The 21,674-nt window shown below is 37.5% G+C and overlaps 1 protein-coding gene across 8 annotated transcripts in view; it reads right to left on the bottom strand.

The window, feature by feature from the left end:
* LOC131224798 (uncharacterized) overlaps window positions 1-21,260 on the bottom strand; it is a 30,052-nt gene extending 8,792 nt beyond the window's left edge. Inside the window, exons 1-6 of one of the 8 annotated variants that reach the window (XM_058220187.1) lie at window positions 21,078-21,260; window positions 20,692-20,827; window positions 17,587-17,683; window positions 12,010-12,079; window positions 3,196-3,346; window positions 1,988-2,077 (exon numbers count right to left, since the gene is read on the bottom strand). In XM_058220187.1, the coding sequence (XP_058076170.1) occupies window positions 1,988-2,077; window positions 3,196-3,346; window positions 12,010-12,015 (247 nt within the window). In that variant the 5' untranslated portion in view covers window positions 12,016-12,079; window positions 17,587-17,683; window positions 20,692-20,827; window positions 21,078-21,260. Of the gene's footprint in view, window positions 1-1,987; window positions 2,078-3,195; window positions 3,347-12,009; window positions 12,080-13,415; window positions 13,522-13,595; window positions 13,764-17,586; window positions 17,684-20,691; window positions 20,828-21,077 lie in introns of those variants that run through there. The other 7 variants (XM_058220186.1, XM_058220191.1, XM_058220189.1 and 4 more) reach the window with 7 other exon arrangements.
* Between the last annotated feature and the right edge of the window lie 414 nt (window positions 21,261-21,674).

Raw genomic sequence — 21,674 nt, 5'->3', positions numbered from 1 at the left:
AAAAAAGTCACAGCTTAATTCCTATTGACTATCACTTTAATTTGCCTAAATAAACTCAACAACTCTTAATAGTGTTGTAATATCTAATAATAAAAGGAAAGAAACTAATAATAACAAGAAAAAATAAAAAGAGTCTAAATCATACATATTTTTCATCTATACACACGACAACCACATGTATATGTGGGCCTTCAGGGTTGTAGAAAAGGCCCCTTTCACTAATACAGTTTGTATATAAAGCCCAAAAACGGTGTTGGTTGGACTTGCAAGCCCCAGAGCACAAGAGGTGAACACTATTAGCCCATAATGCCACATTGAAAACTTTGATCAGAACTTGGGCTCCTTTAAAAAGAATCAGCTTTTGGGTGTTTCTGCTTTTGGCAGTAGATGAGATGCACTCTAACCCAAAGCAGCACCATAAGAACAGTTTGGTGGCATTCTCATCTCGCTTGAGTTTTAAGGTCGAAAAAGCGCGAAAATAGAATCCCGCTTAATGTAATTCAAACTTTCTGCATGGTAATCCCCTGGAATTGCGATCACACTAGAGACCAATTTACAAGACTGCTTTTGATCTTTTCACCACTTTCAGAAGATGAGCCTTTGGAAGGTTATGATTTCAATGTTTAAGACAATCAACTGTAAGAATCTTACCTGTCAACACTGTCCAAAAGAAAGGCCCGACTCTGAGGGTGGCCAAATCAGTCAGGGCAAAAGCACAGTGAGAAGATTCACCAACCAAGTAATTACCTGAAAGAATGAGCTAACCGTACATACATCTGAAGATGTCCATTTCCAGATACATTTATCCTCATCTTGGCCCTCGAGGAAAACATTTTTAAGCATCCCGATAGGAGAATAAAACTGTCCCCAACTCCCCATCATCTATTAAATTTCTTATAAATGTTATTCTAATCTAGGATTCATGATTTGAATCTGACAATTTAACTCGAATCTTACGAGTTGATTGAAAAACAAGGATCATGGTTATGCGCAGAACCATGGCCTGTAAATTTGTCATTTGTTACCCTTTTTCTTTCTAAAATTTGTTTGGATCTTTTTAAGCTCAAACAACATTTCTCATGCATGCATTAAACACTTGTCAGGGATTCTGAGTTTTGTTTCTTTTCAAAATACATCCTACATGGACAACTCCAATGATGATGGTTATAATTAAGATTAAGATTTCAAGTTTCAACACAATTGTCATTTTGATCAACAATTGGCATACATCGAGATTGAAGTGTTTTCCTTTTGTTTGTTTAGGGCTTTTAGCTTTGGAACTTGGAATATGGAAGTTGGAAGACCAAAAACATTTTTATTGTGTTACTAAACAACAACAAATAATGTGTTTGGTAGAATGTTGATGTTCTGCACATGTATCTTGATATGGTACGAAAGAACAAAGAAGATTTCTCCTCCTTTTTTTTTTATGATGTCAAGGTGTCCCCGCCCCATTTTGAGGCGAGACTATTCCCTGCGGATGCATGCAATCACCCGCAAACTACGTGCATTGGGTAATCCCGGAGAGGGGAATCGAATTTGCGTCTATGGGGAGCACACCCATGACGCTTACTGTTCGCCTAAACCACGTGCGGGTACATAGAAGATTTCATAAAAATATTTTTTAATATTAGTTCAGATTTTGTATGTTTCTGAAAAAAAAAAAGGTTCATTGATGAGCTGCGACCTCAACCCCCTTAGAATTTTAGATCCAATACGACTTTCAGTACATTGGTTCTTTGAGACCAAACATATCATAACCATAACATGGCATGCTGAGAATCAACAGAAGCTCATCAGTCAATCAGTTGCAACATGGGACACCACACAAAATAATTATTGTGGATACCACTTCTTTTATACCACAGGTCCACAACTGAAATAATAACAAAACAGAGAGAAAGAAGTATAACCAATAGGAAGCCATAATCATATGAAATGCATACAGAGCTCAACACATTTCACCAAAGATAACCATATAACATACCAATTTCGTCAAGTTGTGCCTGTGGACTAGGAAGCGGTTTGATTTCTTCCACAATTCCACTTGAAACACCATCTTCTTTTCCTGCCTTGACTGCAACAAACAATATTTTGAAAATTGTTGCCGATTTTAGTATTTTTAGGGTGCAATTGCATGCACCGTTGAAATGAATAAGAAAACAACTGAATTTAATATGAAAGGAAATAGCCAATGTGAGGCTTATCCCACTCCACTCATACTGAGGAACTAGCCCCTAATTTACAGTTACGATCGCCCCAATCCAACATAAAACTCATGCAACAAGATACAACCTTTAAGTACTTTTACGGTGCGTTTGGGTGCACAGTTGAAATGAATAAAAAAACAATTGAATTTAATACGAAAGGAAATAGCCAATGTGAGGCTTATCCCACTCCACTCATACTGAGAAACTAGCCCCTAATTTACAGTTATGATCGTTCCCAATCCAACTTGAAACTCATTAAACAAGATACAACCTTTAAGTACTAGATGCATGCTTAAGACCTACAGAATAAATTTTAAAACAGGAAAACAGAATAACGATCCGTTAGCTATAAAAGAACTTTACAAATGCTGAGGAATTATAGGATCCTCGACCAGAGAATATGCACAGTATCCTCAGGTTTTCAGTGAGGGTCCATGGTTCAACAATCCAGATGGTTGGTCTGTTGGGCCCCACAGCAGATGGGCCATCCCTGGAAAAACCTCCCACGCTGGAAGATTCTAGCAACCAATTCTGAGCTTTCACCGAGCAGCAAGTGGACTGCTTCTATATTTATGATCTTAACCGTCTATCCTACAGGTCACAAAATGAAAGCTTAAGATCGTCCAATGGAGGAGATTTTTAGGGCACGGTCAATCCACAGCGACGACTGACAGGCCAACGGTCTGGATCAGTGAACCACAAGCCCCGCCCGTATAAACTGAAACCCGAGTACACCACACATATCCTCGGGCTCAGGACCGTATAATTCCGCACAAAAAACTTGAAACCCTTTTACTGAAAAAGATTCGTGATTTCGGGAATACGATCAAAACTCAAGTTTTGAGTTGAAATCTCGAGATTGCAATCGGCTTCGGCCGGATCGAAGAACGGGAGAAATATCGGTCGTTCGATGAGTTGAGAAAGGATATGAATGGTTGGGATTTACGAGGAAAGGATCAAAAGGGAGGGAGGAAGAGAAGCGTACCTGAATCGGGGAAGCCGTTGGACGCCATGGAAAAGAGCATTCTTCGATCGAAGGGGTTCAAGAGAAAAAACAAAGGGGGTTTTGTACGAGTTCGTTTTTCCTCCGTTGCGATACAGAGGCCAGCATGTGTCGCGCCACTGACGGGCACATGCTGAGATGGTCCATTGATCAGAACCATACATGTTATGGATTTTATGCTATAATATCTAGCATAAGAAAATTACACTGATTGAATGGATGATTTTGATAATCACTATGCGCAGATGAATTTCACCACGTTGAATAGGAATTTTTCTATTAGTCACATTCAAATCTAAAGATCAATGGTCACGATCATCAATGAAGAATAACCATGAGACCATAGTTATTTATGGCAGTATAAAGAATATGGACGGTTCAAATTATGGAAAATCACAGCATGTGGGGCCAAAGAGGGCGATACACGCTAACGATCCTTAGTCGCGACATAACAACTCCTTTGGTATTTTCGCAAACGGCACGTGCAACGCACATGATAGAGATTGGATGCGAATTTAGAACAAGACTATGTTTTGTGTTTACCACCGTTTACTAATTGGTGGTAACTGTTTCTCTGTACACATGGTGTACATGTAAGTTAATCTAGACCGTAAACATCGTGGTCTTATAGAACAGCATGAAAATCTCAATTATCTTACGATCATATCCATCCAAATGGTGTCCTTCACGTGGATGTTTCACATATGATCGGTCAATGGATACTATCATGTTAAGTTAAAGCTTGCATTCACTTTGAAATTTTTTGTAGATTCATCTACAAAGGGTTTTATGATATGGACGGTCTAGATCGACAGATACATGTGCCAAAAAGTTTGATGGATCACCACCATTTAGAATATGTTAAGGGTGGAACAGATTATAGCTCGTGAATTTAAATAGCTTATCTGTTCTGAGTAAAACTGGGATACTCTGGCAGAGTGTCATTGTTCATTCACATGCCATGAACATAAGTTCAGTGATCCACACCGTTCATTTGTGGAATCCATAGATGATAGCTTAACCTGTAAAAAGAATATTTGAAATGGTCCTCACTTACCAAGAAAAATGTCCAGAAATCAAATGGCTAGGATTGTCCACTCAAGTTCTTGGCAATGGCCAATTTTGGCTTTGGGTCCCACCTGATGAACATTGATCATCAGATCATTGTAACACGTCCTACCATGTGGCAATCGATGGACATACATTCATGTCCCTCAATCCATACATTTCTCCCACTAGGTGACATGAATCTCTATCATACATAACACCCCTTAACAAGGACAATTTTACACCTACAATTGGAGGGAAGAGCGGATTGTGTCCTGCCCCCACATTGACCATGATCTGTCCAAGCAGGGTTTATGTATGGGTTTTATCCATCCCATCCATCCATCCATTTTACCAAATCAATGTAGGGCATGAATCAACAAAATTGAGGTGGATCCAGGGCTTAAGTGAATCATACGGTAGGGATTGAATGTCCGTCATTAAAAACTTGTTGGTGCTCCCAGAAGTTTTAAATCAAGTTGTGTAGACACCCCACCTCGAGTTAATAAGTTTAATTGAACGGAAACCCTAAATTCTGATCCAAATCCTGCTACATATCTTTAACCTTAATCCAAACCCAAAATCCTACTCCGTACACTTAACCTTAATTTGAACTCTAGAAACCGACTTTAAAATTGGTCCTAAACTCAAACTTTAAGAAAACTAATCTATAACAACCATTGAGTTAACCCGTCGGGTCAAGTCATATAGCCTATCCAGTCAACTCACATTGTCAAACTAAGTTTATAAATCTAATTTGACCCAAGCTCATTCCAAAGCCCAATTCAGAGAAAAGGGAAAACAGCAAGGCAGCTTCGGAGGACCAAACATGTCTACGTGTACAAAGAGAGCCTCCCTCTAAAGGTGAAGCAAAAAAAGAATGGCGAGCGGCACACATGGTGCCGTTCGCCACGTGGCACTGGCCGTACTTTGGGCAGCTGCTCACTCGTGTGTTAGTGTCCTCCCTGCCTATTTCGTGCCTTTGTAAATATATGAAAATTACTCTGATGCCCCTCCCTTGAGCTAAAATTACACATTATGGCATCCAAACCAACACATAAGATCTTCCCACATGGCAATCTCAAATCTCAGTCATTCAAACCCTTTATAACCTCGACCTTTGGAGAAATTACCAGAAAATCGGATTGGAGGGCTATAAATACCCCCAATTGTTCACATTTTTAATATCCAGAAATCATCTACTCCCATTTCAAGCATCCCTTAGCCATCCATTCCAACGAGGAGAGTGAGAGCGAGGAAGAGAGAGAAAGAGTGAGAGAGAGCCTAACCCATGTCCAACCCTAATACTAGCTTTTTGAGCGAATCCAAGTTCAATCTAAGCCATTCGATACGATTCTTGCGACATTACCATCCACCCAACTATTTTCAATAAAGCTTTATATAACCATATAGGGCTCTGAAAAGCTTGACTGATGTTTTCTAACCCATTCATAATTCTGATATTTGGGAGCTATATGTTGAGTGGCCCAGATTTATTTTGGTAAAATATGCAGAAGGTCGTACTAACCTGATGGATGGGTGGTTAGATTATCTCACATGTGTGGTGTGTATATGAACTTTATTGCACACGCGTGTGAGCTTAGCAAAGCTCTAAATCCATGTAAGTCGTCGTCCTAATCATAGATTAGAATTTAATTAATTTTTCTTAGTAAAGATTCCAACAATGATTTCAACCTCCAATGATTTTGTTTCCACCGTTTGTTGGAAGTGAACCGTTTGTCGAAAACAACTGACAATACGCACGGGCCCATTGTGGATAAGTTGCATACAATGTGATCAGTTTTCCAGTTTTGGCATCTTGGCCCATTTGTCCACTGAGCCAGGCTGTCAATATGCAGGGGCCATTGTGGATATGTGATGTAGAGCGGGATGCGGACACTTTCACATACAGGATGGATCAAAGAAGGTCTGATCGGAGGCAGAGATGATCTGGACCGTCAGAACCTTACAACAGGCATATCTCGCAAACTGGAACGAGTTACTCTACGTACCATATATGATTTTGGGGTAAGAGAAGCTATTTTAGCCAACCAACCCAGCATAGGGTTGCCGACACCAATTTTACAAAATTTCATCAGATTTCAAATTTCCATTTTATTTCCGTTTTTACTATTTATAATAAGTTTTAGTTTGATTATAAGCTTTAGGAGTTGTGTTAAACAAGAAAATTGATTAGAAAAATTAGGAGAATAACTATAAATAGTAAATATACTATTTAGAGTATCATATGGTCTCTGTGTCCTCACTTTGGAGGATGGGACCCAATGTTCAACGATCCAGACCATTGATCTGATTCCCCAACTGTGCAATGACAGTGGCCAAACCACATCATTGATAGGTCATGGGACAATCATAATGGTAGACCATCACGAGAAAAATAGATTGAAAGTCTAATAGACAAATTTCACAATTAAAAATTCAAACCCTAGACCTTAGGTTGAAACTCTACAATGAATGAAATTACAAGTTATTATCAATGAATATTGTTTACAAAGATTTTTCTACCATATACTTCTCTGGACCTGGCCATATGGGCCATCTGCAGTTTTAATAAATCAATGGTCTGGATGATTAAATGGCTAGCATCTTGGGCATTCCTTTAGCCGATGGCATTCTCAAGGCTCCTCTCTCGTTTCTATACTTAATACATGTTCCTTTGCTCTATCCAAAGAACTCAAAGATCATAGAAAGAGCCTTTTCGGGGACTTTTGTGTTGGGATTACCAAAACTTCTCAGTCATACACGTGGCACTTGTTTATTGGTCATTCATTTGGTGGGACACCAAGCACACGGTCGTGGAGGCTTCTCATCAACGTCCCAGGAAAGTGACGGTTAACTGAAGATGAGCAACTTTCTACCTTTGACTAACCGAAAACGGATTGGCTACTCCCCCTGCCACCAGCCAATGGCTGATGGTCGGTGCTCTGTGGGCCCCACCATGATGTATGTGTTTCATCCATGCCGTCCATCTATTTTCCAAATCATTTTATGGTATGAGACCAAAAATGAGATATATACCAATCTCAAGTGAACCACGTTACAGGAAACAGTGTTGAATGAGTGTCAACCATTAAAAACTTTTTGGAGGCCATAAAAGTTTTGGATCAATCTGATCTTTGTTTGTTTCCCTTTATCTGGGTCTTTATGACCTAATGAACAGATTGGATGTCAAATAAACAGTACAGTGGGCCTTAGGAGGATTTTAATGGTGGATATCCAATCAATATTTTTTCCTGTGGTGTGGTCCACCTGAGATTTATATCCCTCTCATTTTTGGGATCAAGCCCTAAAATTATCTGTAAAAATGGATGAAACACATACATCATAGCAGGCCCACAGAGCACCGACCACCAGCCACCGAGCTGGTGGCAGGGGAAGTAGCCAATCCGTTTCCTGACTAACCCACCAGACCACGACCCCTCACCTTGTCTGTCAGTATGACAGATGGTTGAGAGAGAGATAGAGAGTAAATAAAGAAAGAGTGCAGGCAAAGGAAGAGGCTGGGAAAAAGATACATGGAGACATGATCATAGGGGCTATTCAGATAGATGAAGAGTTTGGCGGTTCTATACTCAAGTTATCAATCAACACGCATCCTTTAAATGGCTTGAAACATACATAATAATTGTTCTCAAGTTATCAATCACACGGATCCTTTAAAACTAGAACCAAATGACTCTAATGGTAGCAGATTGCCACTTGACTCGCCTGGACCATAGCCCATCCAGGCAACAGCTCTGTGGGGCCACTGTGATGTATGGGATTTATCCATGGTGTTCATCACTTTTTTCAGATCATTTCATGGAATGAGGCTAAATGGGTCAAATCCAAAGCTCAGGTGGACTACACTATATGAAGCAGCGATGATAAGAATACCCACTGTTGAAACCTTCTTAGGGGCCACAATGATGTTTATTTGGCATTGAATTTATTTACAAGGTTAAATAAATTTGGATAAAGGGAAAACACAAATATCGGCTTGTGGATGTTGGGATCCCGGGTTAAAAATTGACTTGAGGGCTGCTTTCTTCATGGGTTGTCTCTTTCAAAGGCTTTGCATTGTGATAGATTGATTATGTTTTACCAAAATCACTACTAGTCAATTTTTTCATTTCTACAGTTAGTTAGATCCTATAAAAAAGTTAGACTAAGGATCTGAAGATTCTCCCTGAGATGGTTCTTTGATTAGAGATTCTAAATAAGGGACTGTAGTAATAGAGAGGAAAGATGATAGGTATCTACTCTACCCGTACATATGTATAGTTTCTACTTCACAAGATCTTTCTGTTCTTGAGGATGGGGATTCAATTCTCGTATATGAATGTATTTAACACTTCTGACAAAATGTGAAGTAATTAGTATGTTTTATGTTGGGTATGATCCAATTAAATCGGCTGGCCAAATAACATACTTTTGAGCTATTTTGGTGCAATAAATGTTAAATGATGCGATAAATGTTGCACTATGCAAATGCTACTATTAGAAAATCTGAACTAATATTAGAAAGAGTGGTTTACACACATCACAAAATCTGAACTAATATTAGAAAATATTTTTAAAAAAGTGGGTGTGATGAAATCTTCTATGTATCCGCACGTGGTTTAGGTGAACGGTAAGCGACGTGGGTGTGCTCCCCACAGACACGAATTCGATTCCCCTCTCTGGGATTACTTAATGCACATAGTTTGCAGGTGATTGTGTTCATCCGTAGGGAATGGTCTCGCCTCAAAATGGGGCGGGGACACCCTAACATCATCAAAAAAAAAAAAAAGAGGAGGAGAAATCTTCTTTGTTCTTTTATACCATATCAAGATACATGTGCAGAACATCAACATTCTACCAAACACATTATTTGTTGTTGTTTAGTAACATAATAAAAATGTTTTTGGTCTTCCAACTTCCACATTCCAAGTTCCAAAGCTAAAAGCCCCAAACAAACAAAAGGAAAACACTTTAATCTCGATGTATGCCAATTGTTGATCAAAATGACAATAGTGTTGAAACTTGAAATCTTAATCTTCATCATAACCATCATCATTGGAGTTGTCCATGTAGGATATATTTTGAAAAGAAACAAAACTCAGATCCCTGACAAGTGTTTAATGCATGCATGAGAAATGTTGTTTGAGCTTAAAAAGATCCAAACAAATTTTAGAAAGAAAAAGGGAAACAAATGACAATTTTACAGGCCATGGTTCTACGCATAACCATGATCCTTGTTTTTCAATCAACTCGTAAGATTTGAGTTAAATCGTCAGATTCAAATCATGAATCCGAGATTAGAATAACATTTATAAGAAATTTAATAGATGATGGGGAGTTGGAGACAGTTTTATTCTCCTATCGCGATGCTTAAAAATGTTTTCCTCAAGGGCCAAGATGAGGATAAATGTATCCGGAAATGGACATCTTCAGATGTATGTATGGTTAGCTTCTCACTGTGCTTTGGCTTGGACTAATTTGGCCACCCTCAGAGTCGGGCCTTTCTTTTGGACAGTGTTGACAGGTAAGATTCTTACAGTTGATTGTCTTAAACATTGAAATCATAACCTTCAAAAGGCTCATCTTCTGAAAGTGGTGGAAAGATCAAAAGCAGTCTTGTAAATTGGTCTCTAGTGTGATGGCAATTCCAGGGGATTACCATGCAGAAAGTCTGAACTACATTAAGCGGGATTTTGTTTTCGCGCTTTTTCGACCTTAAAACTCAAGTGAGATGAGAATGCCACCAAACTATTCTTATGGTGCGGCTTTGGGTTAGAGTGCATCTCATCTACTGCCAAAAGCAAAAACACCCAAAAGCTGATTCTTTTTAAAGGAGCCCAAGTTCTGATCAAAGTTTTCAATGTGGCATTCTGGGCTAATAGTGTTCACCTCTTGTGCTCTGGGGACCACAAGTCCAACCAACACCTTTTTTGGGCTTTATATACAAACTGTATTAGTGAAAGGGGCCTTTTCTACAACCCTGAAGGCCCACGTATCCATGTGATTGTTGTGTGTATAGATGAAAAATATGTATGATTTAGACTCTTTTTATTTTTTCTTGTTATTATTAGTTTCTTTCCGTTTATTATTAGATATTACAACACTATTAAGAGTTGTTGAGTTTATTTAGGCAAATTAAAGTGATAGTCAATAGGAATTAAGCTGTGATTTTTTTAACTCAAACCAGGATTTGTAGAAAGGCTATATATAGATGGCCATGCGTATGGGATGAAATGACCATTATTATGAAATTTCAATTGAATGAAATTTGTTTCTTTTGTATTCAATAACACACACACACACACACACACACACACACACACACACACGCACACACACACTTGTTTCTTTTGTATTCAATAACACACACACACACACACACACACACACACACACACACACTAGGATGGGAAATTTCATCCAGAGGTACTAGATCCCTTTGATGACACTCTTTAGGGTTTCTTGGTGGTGAGATTCCACTATGTTATAAGTCTTTTCTTTTCTTTTCTTGGTATCGATCCCTAGTGGGGGTGGCTAACAGTGCGTGTACTAACAATTGGTGTGTACTAACAAGCTAACCAACAAAAAATAAAAAGTCTTTTCTTTTCTTTTATTTGATTTTTTTGTTGCGAGTGAAGAAATTATCTAATTGTGATATAATCTTGGAGGTTTGATCTTCTGATTGGTGTCCTATCCTAGTTCAATACTTTCACTGTGTGCTACATCAGTTTTGGTATCTTCAAATTAGTAGTGATCTAGCCTATTTCAATAATTTCAAGTTGTGCTTCATCTAGTGGGATGCCCACCTTGAAGCCGAGGGCCTGTTTGCTTAGAGTGCAAAGTCGGAAAGGTGATGCAAATTACACTTGTGACATAAGTGGAATGCAAAGTGACATCAGTGCTGAAGCATACCTATTTGTTTTGCTAAAGAAAAGTCGACAAAATTGCTTTTCCTTTGGATTTGCAACAATTTGGATTGTAAGCCCATAAAGAATAACCCTTTCCCCTCCAAAATTGCCATTTAAAATGTCACATTAGAGGCAAGCTCTTTTCCCTCCATTTGACTTTTCGAAAAAGGTTGTACTTTCTTGTTGATGAGGGGAAAGCAAATGCAAACACTTTGTTACAGTATCCACTTCTTCGCAAACAGGTGCAAATGTCTAGTTGATACAAACTGTTTGCATTCTTCAGTTTACATTCTCTCCGAACATTTCCTAAAATTTTCCACAAGAGCCCTCTTGCAACTTGGCCCATTTGGTTTGGAAGGTGTGTTTAGATATAACAAATGGACATTTAATGAGGTTGCAAATGGATTTGATCGGCCTGACAGTTCACTATATCCAACCCATTAATAAACAGGCCTAGTTCTGAAATCCGACTCACTAGGTCGGGTTTGTATCCATAATACTGCCATTATTACCAAATGGGTCAATTCTGAAACTTCTGACAGTTGACCCAGCCTGATCTACCCGACTTTTAAATGGGTTAGTTTTAGACCATCCGAAATTTGATCCAGCCAATTCTTGAAGGCAATAGAGACATGGGTGCGAACCAGCTCTCCACTTCTTGTAGCCAACCTATGTGAGTGTTCGCCCACAGGTAGTCCTCCAAGTGCATTTAAGGTGATCACAGGCTTATTTTCTTATGACGATGAAGTTCCTAACACATACAAAACTTACGTTGTATTTACCTACATTATTTAAAAGAATGTATTAAATGATTAGGTAATGAAGTAATTGTATTTACCTGCATTTTTTGATGCGTGTGCTTGTGAAGTTGACATGTTTTCCTCGGCTATTGACATGTCCAAGCTCACCTATAGACACAAATTTATATAAGTAGAAATCATCATACAAATATAAATTCATTCATCACGATATTTTTTCCATCAGATAAAATGTCAAATGAATCAACACAAAATATGATAACAAAAAAATTACCTAAAATAGCCAATTTCCTTTATAATATTTCTAAATCTGTATTCTCGCCCCCAAAAGAGGAAAACAGAGTCGGATCTTCAATTGTGACCACGTCTTTCGTCAATCTTTTTGGTGATATTAAAAGAACATACCATCCAGGCCTTGTTTGATCCTTGGAGTAAAATACTTGACTTCCTTGGGATACAAGTATGAATGGTTCATCTCCTTCCTTCTCATGTCCTTTCAATTTCTCCATATTTACAATTACCAAATTTGACTCGGGATCAACAATGCATCCATTGGTCTTGTCTTCCACTCTGACCCAATCACAATAAAATACCATTTGTTGAAAGACAATGTAATCCAACTCGATTATCTGTTTTACTACTCCATTATAGGTAGCCTCATCTTCTTTGTAATTCATATCTTTAGGGCGTGTTTGATTTTCCGGTGAAATGGTAAATACCGTGTAAAAAAGTAATAATTATTTCCCCATGCATTTACATCATACCTGATTTGACTGCTTACTTTTTGACACGAAAACCAATAATATTACAAAATATCTGTGGGTCCCACTATGATGCATTTCACTTATCCACACCGTTCATCCATTATTGCAGTTGAATTCATAGCATGAGTAAAAAATTGAAGCATATCCAATACTCAAGTGGACCACGTCATACAACAAAGGGAATCAAATACTTACTGTTAAAAACTTTGTGGGACCACTATTTCTTTTGGCGTGGGCCACTTGAGTGTTGGATCTTCTTCATTTTTTGTCTAATGCTCTAAAATATTGTAATAAAACAGATGGACGAAATGGATATATCATATGCATTACCTTGCAGTTCAAAAATTAAAATTATCTCTTTTGAACCAATTTCAAAGGCACAAATTTCTATGAATTTTCAAACACGGTGAAATCGTAATAATTACCATTTCCCGTGTATTTCTCATTGCTTTGAAAAAACAAACAGGCTCTTAGCACTTGCCCTGTATTTCGTGATGGCTTTCATGGACACCCCACTATTTTGTGTTGACTTAGTAGTCTCGTATTTACTTGGAGAGAATACAAAACCATTTACGCGATACTTGTTATAGCATTTTGCCTTAAATGTAGGGTCATCTACTAATCATTTCAATGTCAACTCGCCCTTAACAAACTGCAAATAAGAAAAAAGTATAACTATATATGAACAAATATATCAATTAAATGAATAATTAGAAAAATACCTCCTTTCGTAACCAATTGATGAAATCATGTTCATTGTTTTTCGACACACTGCCCTTTCTTCTTTGCCCCTTTAATGTGGTCGGTCCTAAATATATTTCATACTTCCTATACGAAATATATGTAAGTATTTATCTAATTACTACACGCGATTCGATATTTTAGAAAATTTATCTACCTACCTTTTCCATTCATAAATTCTATCGCAGCAGTGTAGAACCCATCTACGTACTTGTTGATGTTGTATGTTAGTTAAGTATATATTCTTGCCATTATCCAAAGGTTCTTCATCGCACACCCTATCCTCGTCCAGGAACCTTTAACGCGTATGCTTGTGACTTCCTCTCTTACCATTTGGCATGTACTCCATACAATATAAAATAGATTCTTCTACAATGTAACACTCTGCAATACACCCTTCAGAATGTGCTTTATTATTTACGTATCCTTTATAAATCTTCATTAACCTGATGGAGGGCATCTAATTAATAATATATTGTCAATATATTACGACGATGAAGTCTAAATGAATCGCATCAAGGTTAGATATTTACCGTTCAAAAGGATACATCCACCGAAATCTAACTGGACCACAAGCTAATGCTTCGTCAGCTAGATGTACCCTAAGGTGAACACTAATAACAAAAAATGGAGGAAAAAACTTTTCCAAAACACACATTGCCACAACAACACGTTGTTTGACGGCAATGATGTTATCTGCACTAATTGTCTTCGAGCACAGGACATTAAAGAAGTAACAGACGTGCTGAATAGCAGTTCGCAACGTCTTATGCTCTGAGAAAGCATGTTGTGGCAACATAGGTAGTAACTGACACATAATGATGTGATAATCATGCGACTTTAGTCTCTTTATCTCGAGAGTTTGTAAGTTCACAAGATGTTTAAATCTATAACTATACCCTGTTAGAGCCTTCAAGTCGTGCAATGTTTAACAGAACAATTCTTTCTCCTTGCGACTTAAAGTAAATGGTGTCTTTGGTTTAATAATCTTGTCATCCGCTTCTTTCAGCCATAAGTCTTTCATTATGTTCATTTTTTTCAAATCTTCGTGTGCACTTATATCATCCTTAGTTTTATCTTTGACTTCTAGAATCGTCGACAGAAGATGATCACCAACATTCTTTACAACATGCATTACATCCAAGTTATGCCGAACTAGTAACTCCTAGAAAAACACAATTATGATGGAATGTTAAGTTTTTATTCACTGACATACATGCAAATGAAAGTAACAAGTTAAAGAAATCACCTTCTAATATAGCAAGTCGAATATGAATGATCTTTTGTACCAAGCAATTATATTCCCAGTCAAATCATCACCATAACTTTTTCGTTTCTTCCCCTTCAATTTACCGATATCCATTTGAATACCGATTACCTTCGCTTCAACCTCTGAACCACTTAATCGATGAGAAGATCTTCCTTCTTCTACTTTATTATTGAATGCCACTTTTTGGGTCCTAAAAACATGATTAATAGGAAGAAATCTTCGATGGCCCTGATAGGAGTACTTCTTACCACTCTTAAGTCGTTCAGCGACGGTTCCCTCGGCACAAACAGGGCAAGCATATTGTGCATGTGTAATACATCCTGATAAACTCCCATATGCAGGAAAATCATGAATTCCCCACATTAAAATGGCTTTCAAATTAAAAATTGTCTTTGAATGAGAATCATATGTTAACATTCCATTAAGCCACAAATTCTTCAACTCATCAATCAACGATTGTAGGTAAACATCAATGTCCTTACTCGGTCCTTTTGGACCTGGTATTAATACCGTTAACATTGAAAATTCTCCTTTCATACACATCAAAGGGGGAAGATTATATGGCACTATAATGACAGGCCAACAACTTGTATACAATACTAAGATGTCCAAATGGGTTAAATCCATCAGTTGTAAGCCCTAAATGCACGTTACGGAATTCTTCGGCAAAACTTGGCCACTTGTTATTTATTACCATCCAACTTGATGAATCAGAAGGATGCCGCATAACACCACTATATTCTTTCGGTTGAGAATGCCAAGTCATTTGTTCCGCTGTCCATGGCACACAAGAAATAAAGTTTTTTTAAAAAAATTACTAATTATTTTTTTAACAAAAGGTATATAGGATAATATTAAAATTATATTTAACATTGAATGCACACTTGTATAGCCTCTGTAGCCTTGTTGCCAGAGGAAAATATATCAAAACCTTCGATGGAACTCTAACGCCTTTTTTCTTTGCCAAGTAATCTGACCTCCATCTCGATGTATGACATGTTGAACAATTTTGTCTATCTTTATACTCTTTCCAATAAATAATACAATCATTGAGACATGCATGCATAGTCTCATAAGTCATTCCTAATGAGTTGATCATCTTTTTCGCTTGATATATGCTCACTGGCAACGTGTTTTCTACTGATAACGACTTCTTAACCAATTGAAGAAGATCATTAAAGCTGTTATCCGACCAACCATTATGTGCCTTTAAACTATACAACTCAACAATAACCGATAATTTTGTGAGTTCTCTAGAGTAAGAAGGGTACAAAGATTGTCTTGCATCATCAAATAAGCCTTATATATCTTTCTACATCAAGGTCTTCATGACAATTTTCATTTCTTCTAAAATCATCCATAAGAGTATCAGCATGTTCTCCAATATTTCTAAATGCATCATTAACAAGTTCCTCCATTCTAGGATACTCATTATCAGATTGATCATCAAACGTCGAAGATGATGGTTTCTCGTTACTTTTTGCAAGACTTTCACCGTGAAAAATCCAATATGTGTATGACTTATCAATACAATTAATGACCAAATGCTCATAAATCTCTCCAAGAGTGAACATCCCACTCCCATTTCTACATTTCGCACACGGACACGAATAATGATAAAATCCACCACCGTTGTTCTTTGTAAACTCAATAAAATTCACAAGTCCATCCAAATATTCTAGACTTAACCTATGTTTATCCATCCATGCTTTGTTACTTAATGACGACATTTTGCAACAAATGAGATAATCAAGTCAATTTTGATGTTAAGATGATGGTTGGACCCTACTGACTAAATGTGTTTAAAGTGAATAACTAAATTCTGATGGATGCTTTAGTGAAATAAAACAAGTTTTTAATTTCCCTTTTCACTCGCAAGTATGATAACAAACAAAAATTAAAAAACACTATGTCTCTCTTCTAGACTCAACGGGCAAATTTGGTAGTTTCACGCTAGGAACCCTGGGTCGACGTGAAAGCGGGCTCCAAAGGAACTATTGCTCAGAGAACACAGCTAGAGGTGTTACCTCTTCTACCAAACGGGTTGTTGTTCTAAAGAAATTTAAACTAAATAATAGAACCGTAAACAAGGATCTGGTACCAATTTCAACAGAATATAAATGAAGCGACAAAATATAAATTAAGCATACCGAATTCAATATCAAATCCATTAAATTAAGTGCCTTCATAGGTATAAGCATAAAATAAGACTAACAAACAAAAATAAAAAAACATTGTGTCTCTCTTTTAGACTCAACGGGCAGATTTGGTAGTTTCACGCTAGGACCCTTGGGTCGACGTGAAAGTGGGCTCCAAAGGAACCACTGCTCAGAGAACACAGCTAGAGGTGTTACCTCTTCTACCAAACAGGTTGTTGTTCTAAAGAAATTTAAACTAAATAATAGAACCGTAAACAAGGATCTGATACTAATTTCAACATAATATAAATGCAGCAACAAAATATAAATTGAGCATACCGAATTCAATATCAAATCCATTAAATTAAGTGCCTTCATAGGTATAAGCATAAAATAAGACTAACAAAAAAAAAAAAAAAAACAGTCTCTCTTTTAGACTCAACGGACAGATTTGGCAGTTTCACGCTAGGACACTTGGGTCAACGTGAAAGCGGGCTCCAAAGGAACTACTGCTCAGAGAACACAGCTAAAGGTGTTACCTCTTCTACCAAACGAGCTGTTGTTCTAAAGAAATTTAAACTAAATAATAGAACCGTAAACAAGGATCTGATACCAATTTCAAGGGGATGAATGGGAGTAAAAGAGAAAGAGTAAAGGCGAAAGTAATGTATAACTACAAATATGTTTACATGAAGCAATAAAAATATAAATTAACCAAGACTGTAGGTAAGCACACAATTATACCTGATTCAGCAGGTTCTTATCTACAACAAGAGAAGTGGACTTCTAACAAATATGATTATATTCCTGAAACAAAACAAGCACCATCTTTCAATTCAACCTATATCAAAACAAAACAGATGTATGGTTCATTTGATTAATGAGGCGTTTAACATTCTATAGAAGCATTTGATGCACCACATAATCTATTGCAATTCCATATATCTGGATGGAATTTGCATGGGACCAAATGCAATTCCATACCACCTAATACCACACGTCAAACAAGCATTTTCAGTCTAATAACTTTATATATAAAAAAATGATACTTGAAACAAATAAATTAGCCACAGATCATACTTGTCTCTATCTAGAGGTGCTAATTGTCTTTATCCCATTCAGTAACATACCATATACTATCCTCATATAATTTACATGCGAGCCGAAATTTCGACTACACCTCCCCATATTCTCCAGATATATGTAAAATTCAATACTAATTAGTTGTCAAATGTAATCCATTACACGTGGATAGAGGAAACCAATTAGTAAAGAACCACATATTCGGAGAAAATATAGGGAGACACTAATGAAATTCCAACTACATGTAAACTGAAAATGAGGACAACTAATGAAATTCCAACTACATGTAAACTGAAAATGAGGACAACCTTAAGTACATGGTATGGTACCGAACTGTCCAAAATGGGACAATTTAGGAATCCACAAAAAACAAGCATTTTCAGTCGAATGACTGTACTTGTTCAATATAAATTCCTAAATGGGGGGATGCATTGCTAAACCACTAGGTGGCCTAAATACTAATTAACAATATCAGTCAACAAAGAATTATAATCATAAACATTTAAAGAATAAATATCAAAATATATAAGAAAAAGAATGAGATAATGATTTAAATGTAAGTTAAGTAACTTAACTTAGTGAAACATATTTTTTGTGCTCTATATAAGAAACTATAAACTAGGCCTTTCTTCCCTATAGAATGTGCTCATTCTACAAGGAAAATGGGCTCGTAAGTCCAGTTCATTGCATCCAACCTAGCCAACAATCCAACAAGGTCACCCTACCATGAAAGTTGGGTGCCTCAAAAATAAGCAGATCCAACAATCATGTGTGGGCATTGTAGCAAATTGAGAAGCCTGCCCATTATTTTCTATGGCTTTTTATGGTGTGACACAACATCTCTAGGCTACTTGATTTTTTGTGCATCCCTCCATCACTGTGGGTCTCACGTAATGCATAGGTTGGATGGCCCATACATTAGGCCCACTATAGAATGGACAACCATCATAAGTTCACATTAAGAGCTGCTATAAAAAACAAGTAACTATCCAAAATTCTCCAAAAACCTCCAAATTCACATGATAGCTTATATGATGGTTTGATTGGTTTGATTTTTTTAAGGCATCCAATTTTTATGATACAATGGTGACTTTGATAGAAAGGTTGGATGCCATACACACAATTGGGCCCCAACACAGCATTCAAGGAATAAAGCCATATACACACGAGTGGGCCCCAATGTAGCACTCATGGAATAAAGCTTATTCTACAAAAACTTGTAATAACTTTTATGGTGTGGCAACCTTGATGGATAGTAACCTTGATAGATAGCAACAACTTTGATGGATAGTAACAACTTCTATGGTGAAGTTGCCTTGATAGATAGGTTGGATGCCATACACACACAAGTGGGCCCCAATGCAGCACTCATGGAATAAAGCTTATTCTACCAAGACTTGTACAGGAACAATTCTCAAGACCATTCATGTGTACAAGATTAAGTTTCACTCATTTACATCAAATTCATAGATCTCAATCTCAGAACACACACTGCTAGTAAAGAATGGGAATGTATTTATGATTGTTCCCTTCTTAGAGAAAAAGAAAAGGGCATAAGATGCTATTCAAGAAGCTTTTGCACTAATTTCTTTTCCCTCTACCTCCATCCTACAGCTCATCAATTTAAATCCCACCCAAGTGTCATAAAGACTATACAATAAAACCATTTTAAGGGTTTGAAATAAGATAAAGTTAGCAAAAACACAGCATAACTATATCGAACATGACTGGGGTTGAAATGAGACTGCCTGCTAACAAGACTGAGACATCAGGATTCATAGGCATGCGTGTTAACATGAAGCGCATGTAGAGAGCTAGGCTGTTTGTCAGGTGGGCCCACTGTGAATTCCCTGGCCCAAAAATCAAGCCAAATGCAGCATGCACTCATGAGATGGGCCACACCTACGGAAAAAATGGATGGTTATAAAATGGTCAACAGTTCCCATTCACCAAACACAAGTGAGCAGTCCCGCTACCCCTATCATCTAGAACAGAACATGAAAAATAATTGAAACATAAAATTTGGAGAACTGACACCTACATGCAGGGTACCACAATTTGTGGTAACTTATGATCATTCCCCCATGACACTTGTGTAGGACAGCAGTACCATGAAAAAGGTAGGTCCCACCACAAAGATCGCCTGGCAAAAAAAAAAATCAGGCCATACCAATCATCAGGAGAGATGCACAGTTGACATCAACGGATAACTGGACTGACTCAACATACAGGGATGACCCACCTAATGAGAGGATCAGCCTGATTTCCAAGGCAGGCGATCTTCATGTTGGGGCCTATCTTTTTTGTAGTACTGATTTCCTACGCAAGTGGCTTTTGGCAGTAAATGTGGTACAACACCCTGTTTGTAACCTGTTTCGGTTTATCCAATGCATTTTCATGTAATTTACCTAAATGAGAGGAAATTTTATAAATAAATACATAAATAACAAAAAACATTAGCACAATGCTACCAAATCAAAACCTTCAATCAAGTGAACCCAAGCACATAGATGGCTGTTGCTCATCAAAGGAGCAAACATTCAAATTGGATGTGGACCATCGACCTTTTTCCTTTATGGCCCTCTTTTTTGTACATTTTGGCCCAATTGATGATAGGACTATATTGATTTTTGGGTCAGAGTATCATTTGCGGGCAGACATAATAGACGGCTTGGATGCATGTGATCCAAGCTGGCATGTGCGGCTGGATTTAAGATAAAATCCAATATATTGTAAAAAAAAAATATATCAGTTCAATTATCTTACCATTCATTGAATTGAAAATTGAACGTTTGGATGCTTTACAATCTGGAAGCTGCCCATATATAACTTTTCTTCTGTGGAAGCATCCTGTCCCTGCATACACGGGCCCTTGAATTCCTGCTATTCCTCGAAGTACACACTGTATAAAGATAAATAAATAAATAAAAGCATACAATCCACTTAAATTTGAATATATATGGGTATCATCTTGAAATATCATCATGATTCTGATGTAGTTCTTGCTTTTATGACTCTAATCATGCGATCCATGGCTCATGGAAAATGGACGGTTGTAACAAAATAACCCCATTCAACTGGATGTTGCAGCGGAGCTTCAAGGCAATGAGAGATTACCCTTCAAGGCAATAAGCTAACTAATATTCACACACCCCATACAGAGCTTCTGCTGCTGCTTCTACAATATCAGATGGATGTTGCAGCGGCTAGTGGAAGTTGCAGGGAGAGGGAGATCGAGAGAGGGAGGGAGAGTGAGAGGGAGATCGAGAGAGAGAGTCGAGATCGGAAGAGGGAGAGGGAGATCGAGAGAGGGAGAGGTAGACGGCCGGATGTGAGACGAGGGTTTGGGGGATTTTGGCGTAAGAAAAGGATGGCAATGATTCGGTAGGTTGCGGCAGATATAGAGAAATGTGCCTCTTGGGCCTTGTGGGGTCCATTAAGAGGTTTTTAACTGAATCCATTCCGTCCATCTGTTTTAAAATTAAACAATAAAATAAAAAATAAGAATATCCAACCCTCAATTGAGACACACCAACAAAATAGTGTAAATAACGACATAGAGTTAGAACTCAACAACAAATTAGACTACGGTTCATAACCTTTCCCATCAGAAACGGCTTAAAGCAGTTTCCAAACCAAACTCTGACGCATTCTAGTTGGGCGATTTTGGTGTAGTGTGTACCTAGGAAGACTAATGAGGTTTTAATAAATATAACAAGCAGAGAACTTCTTAATCAGTTTTAATTCAT

The sequence above is a fragment of the Magnolia sinica genome, chromosome 14 (genome assembly GCF_029962835.1).
Source record: "Magnolia sinica isolate HGM2019 chromosome 14, MsV1, whole genome shotgun sequence".
NCBI classification, from domain to species: Eukaryota; Viridiplantae; Streptophyta; class Magnoliopsida; order Magnoliales; family Magnoliaceae; genus Magnolia; species Magnolia sinica.
Note: the sequence above shows the minus strand (reverse complement) of the source record. Positions and strands in the feature narration are given on the sequence as shown.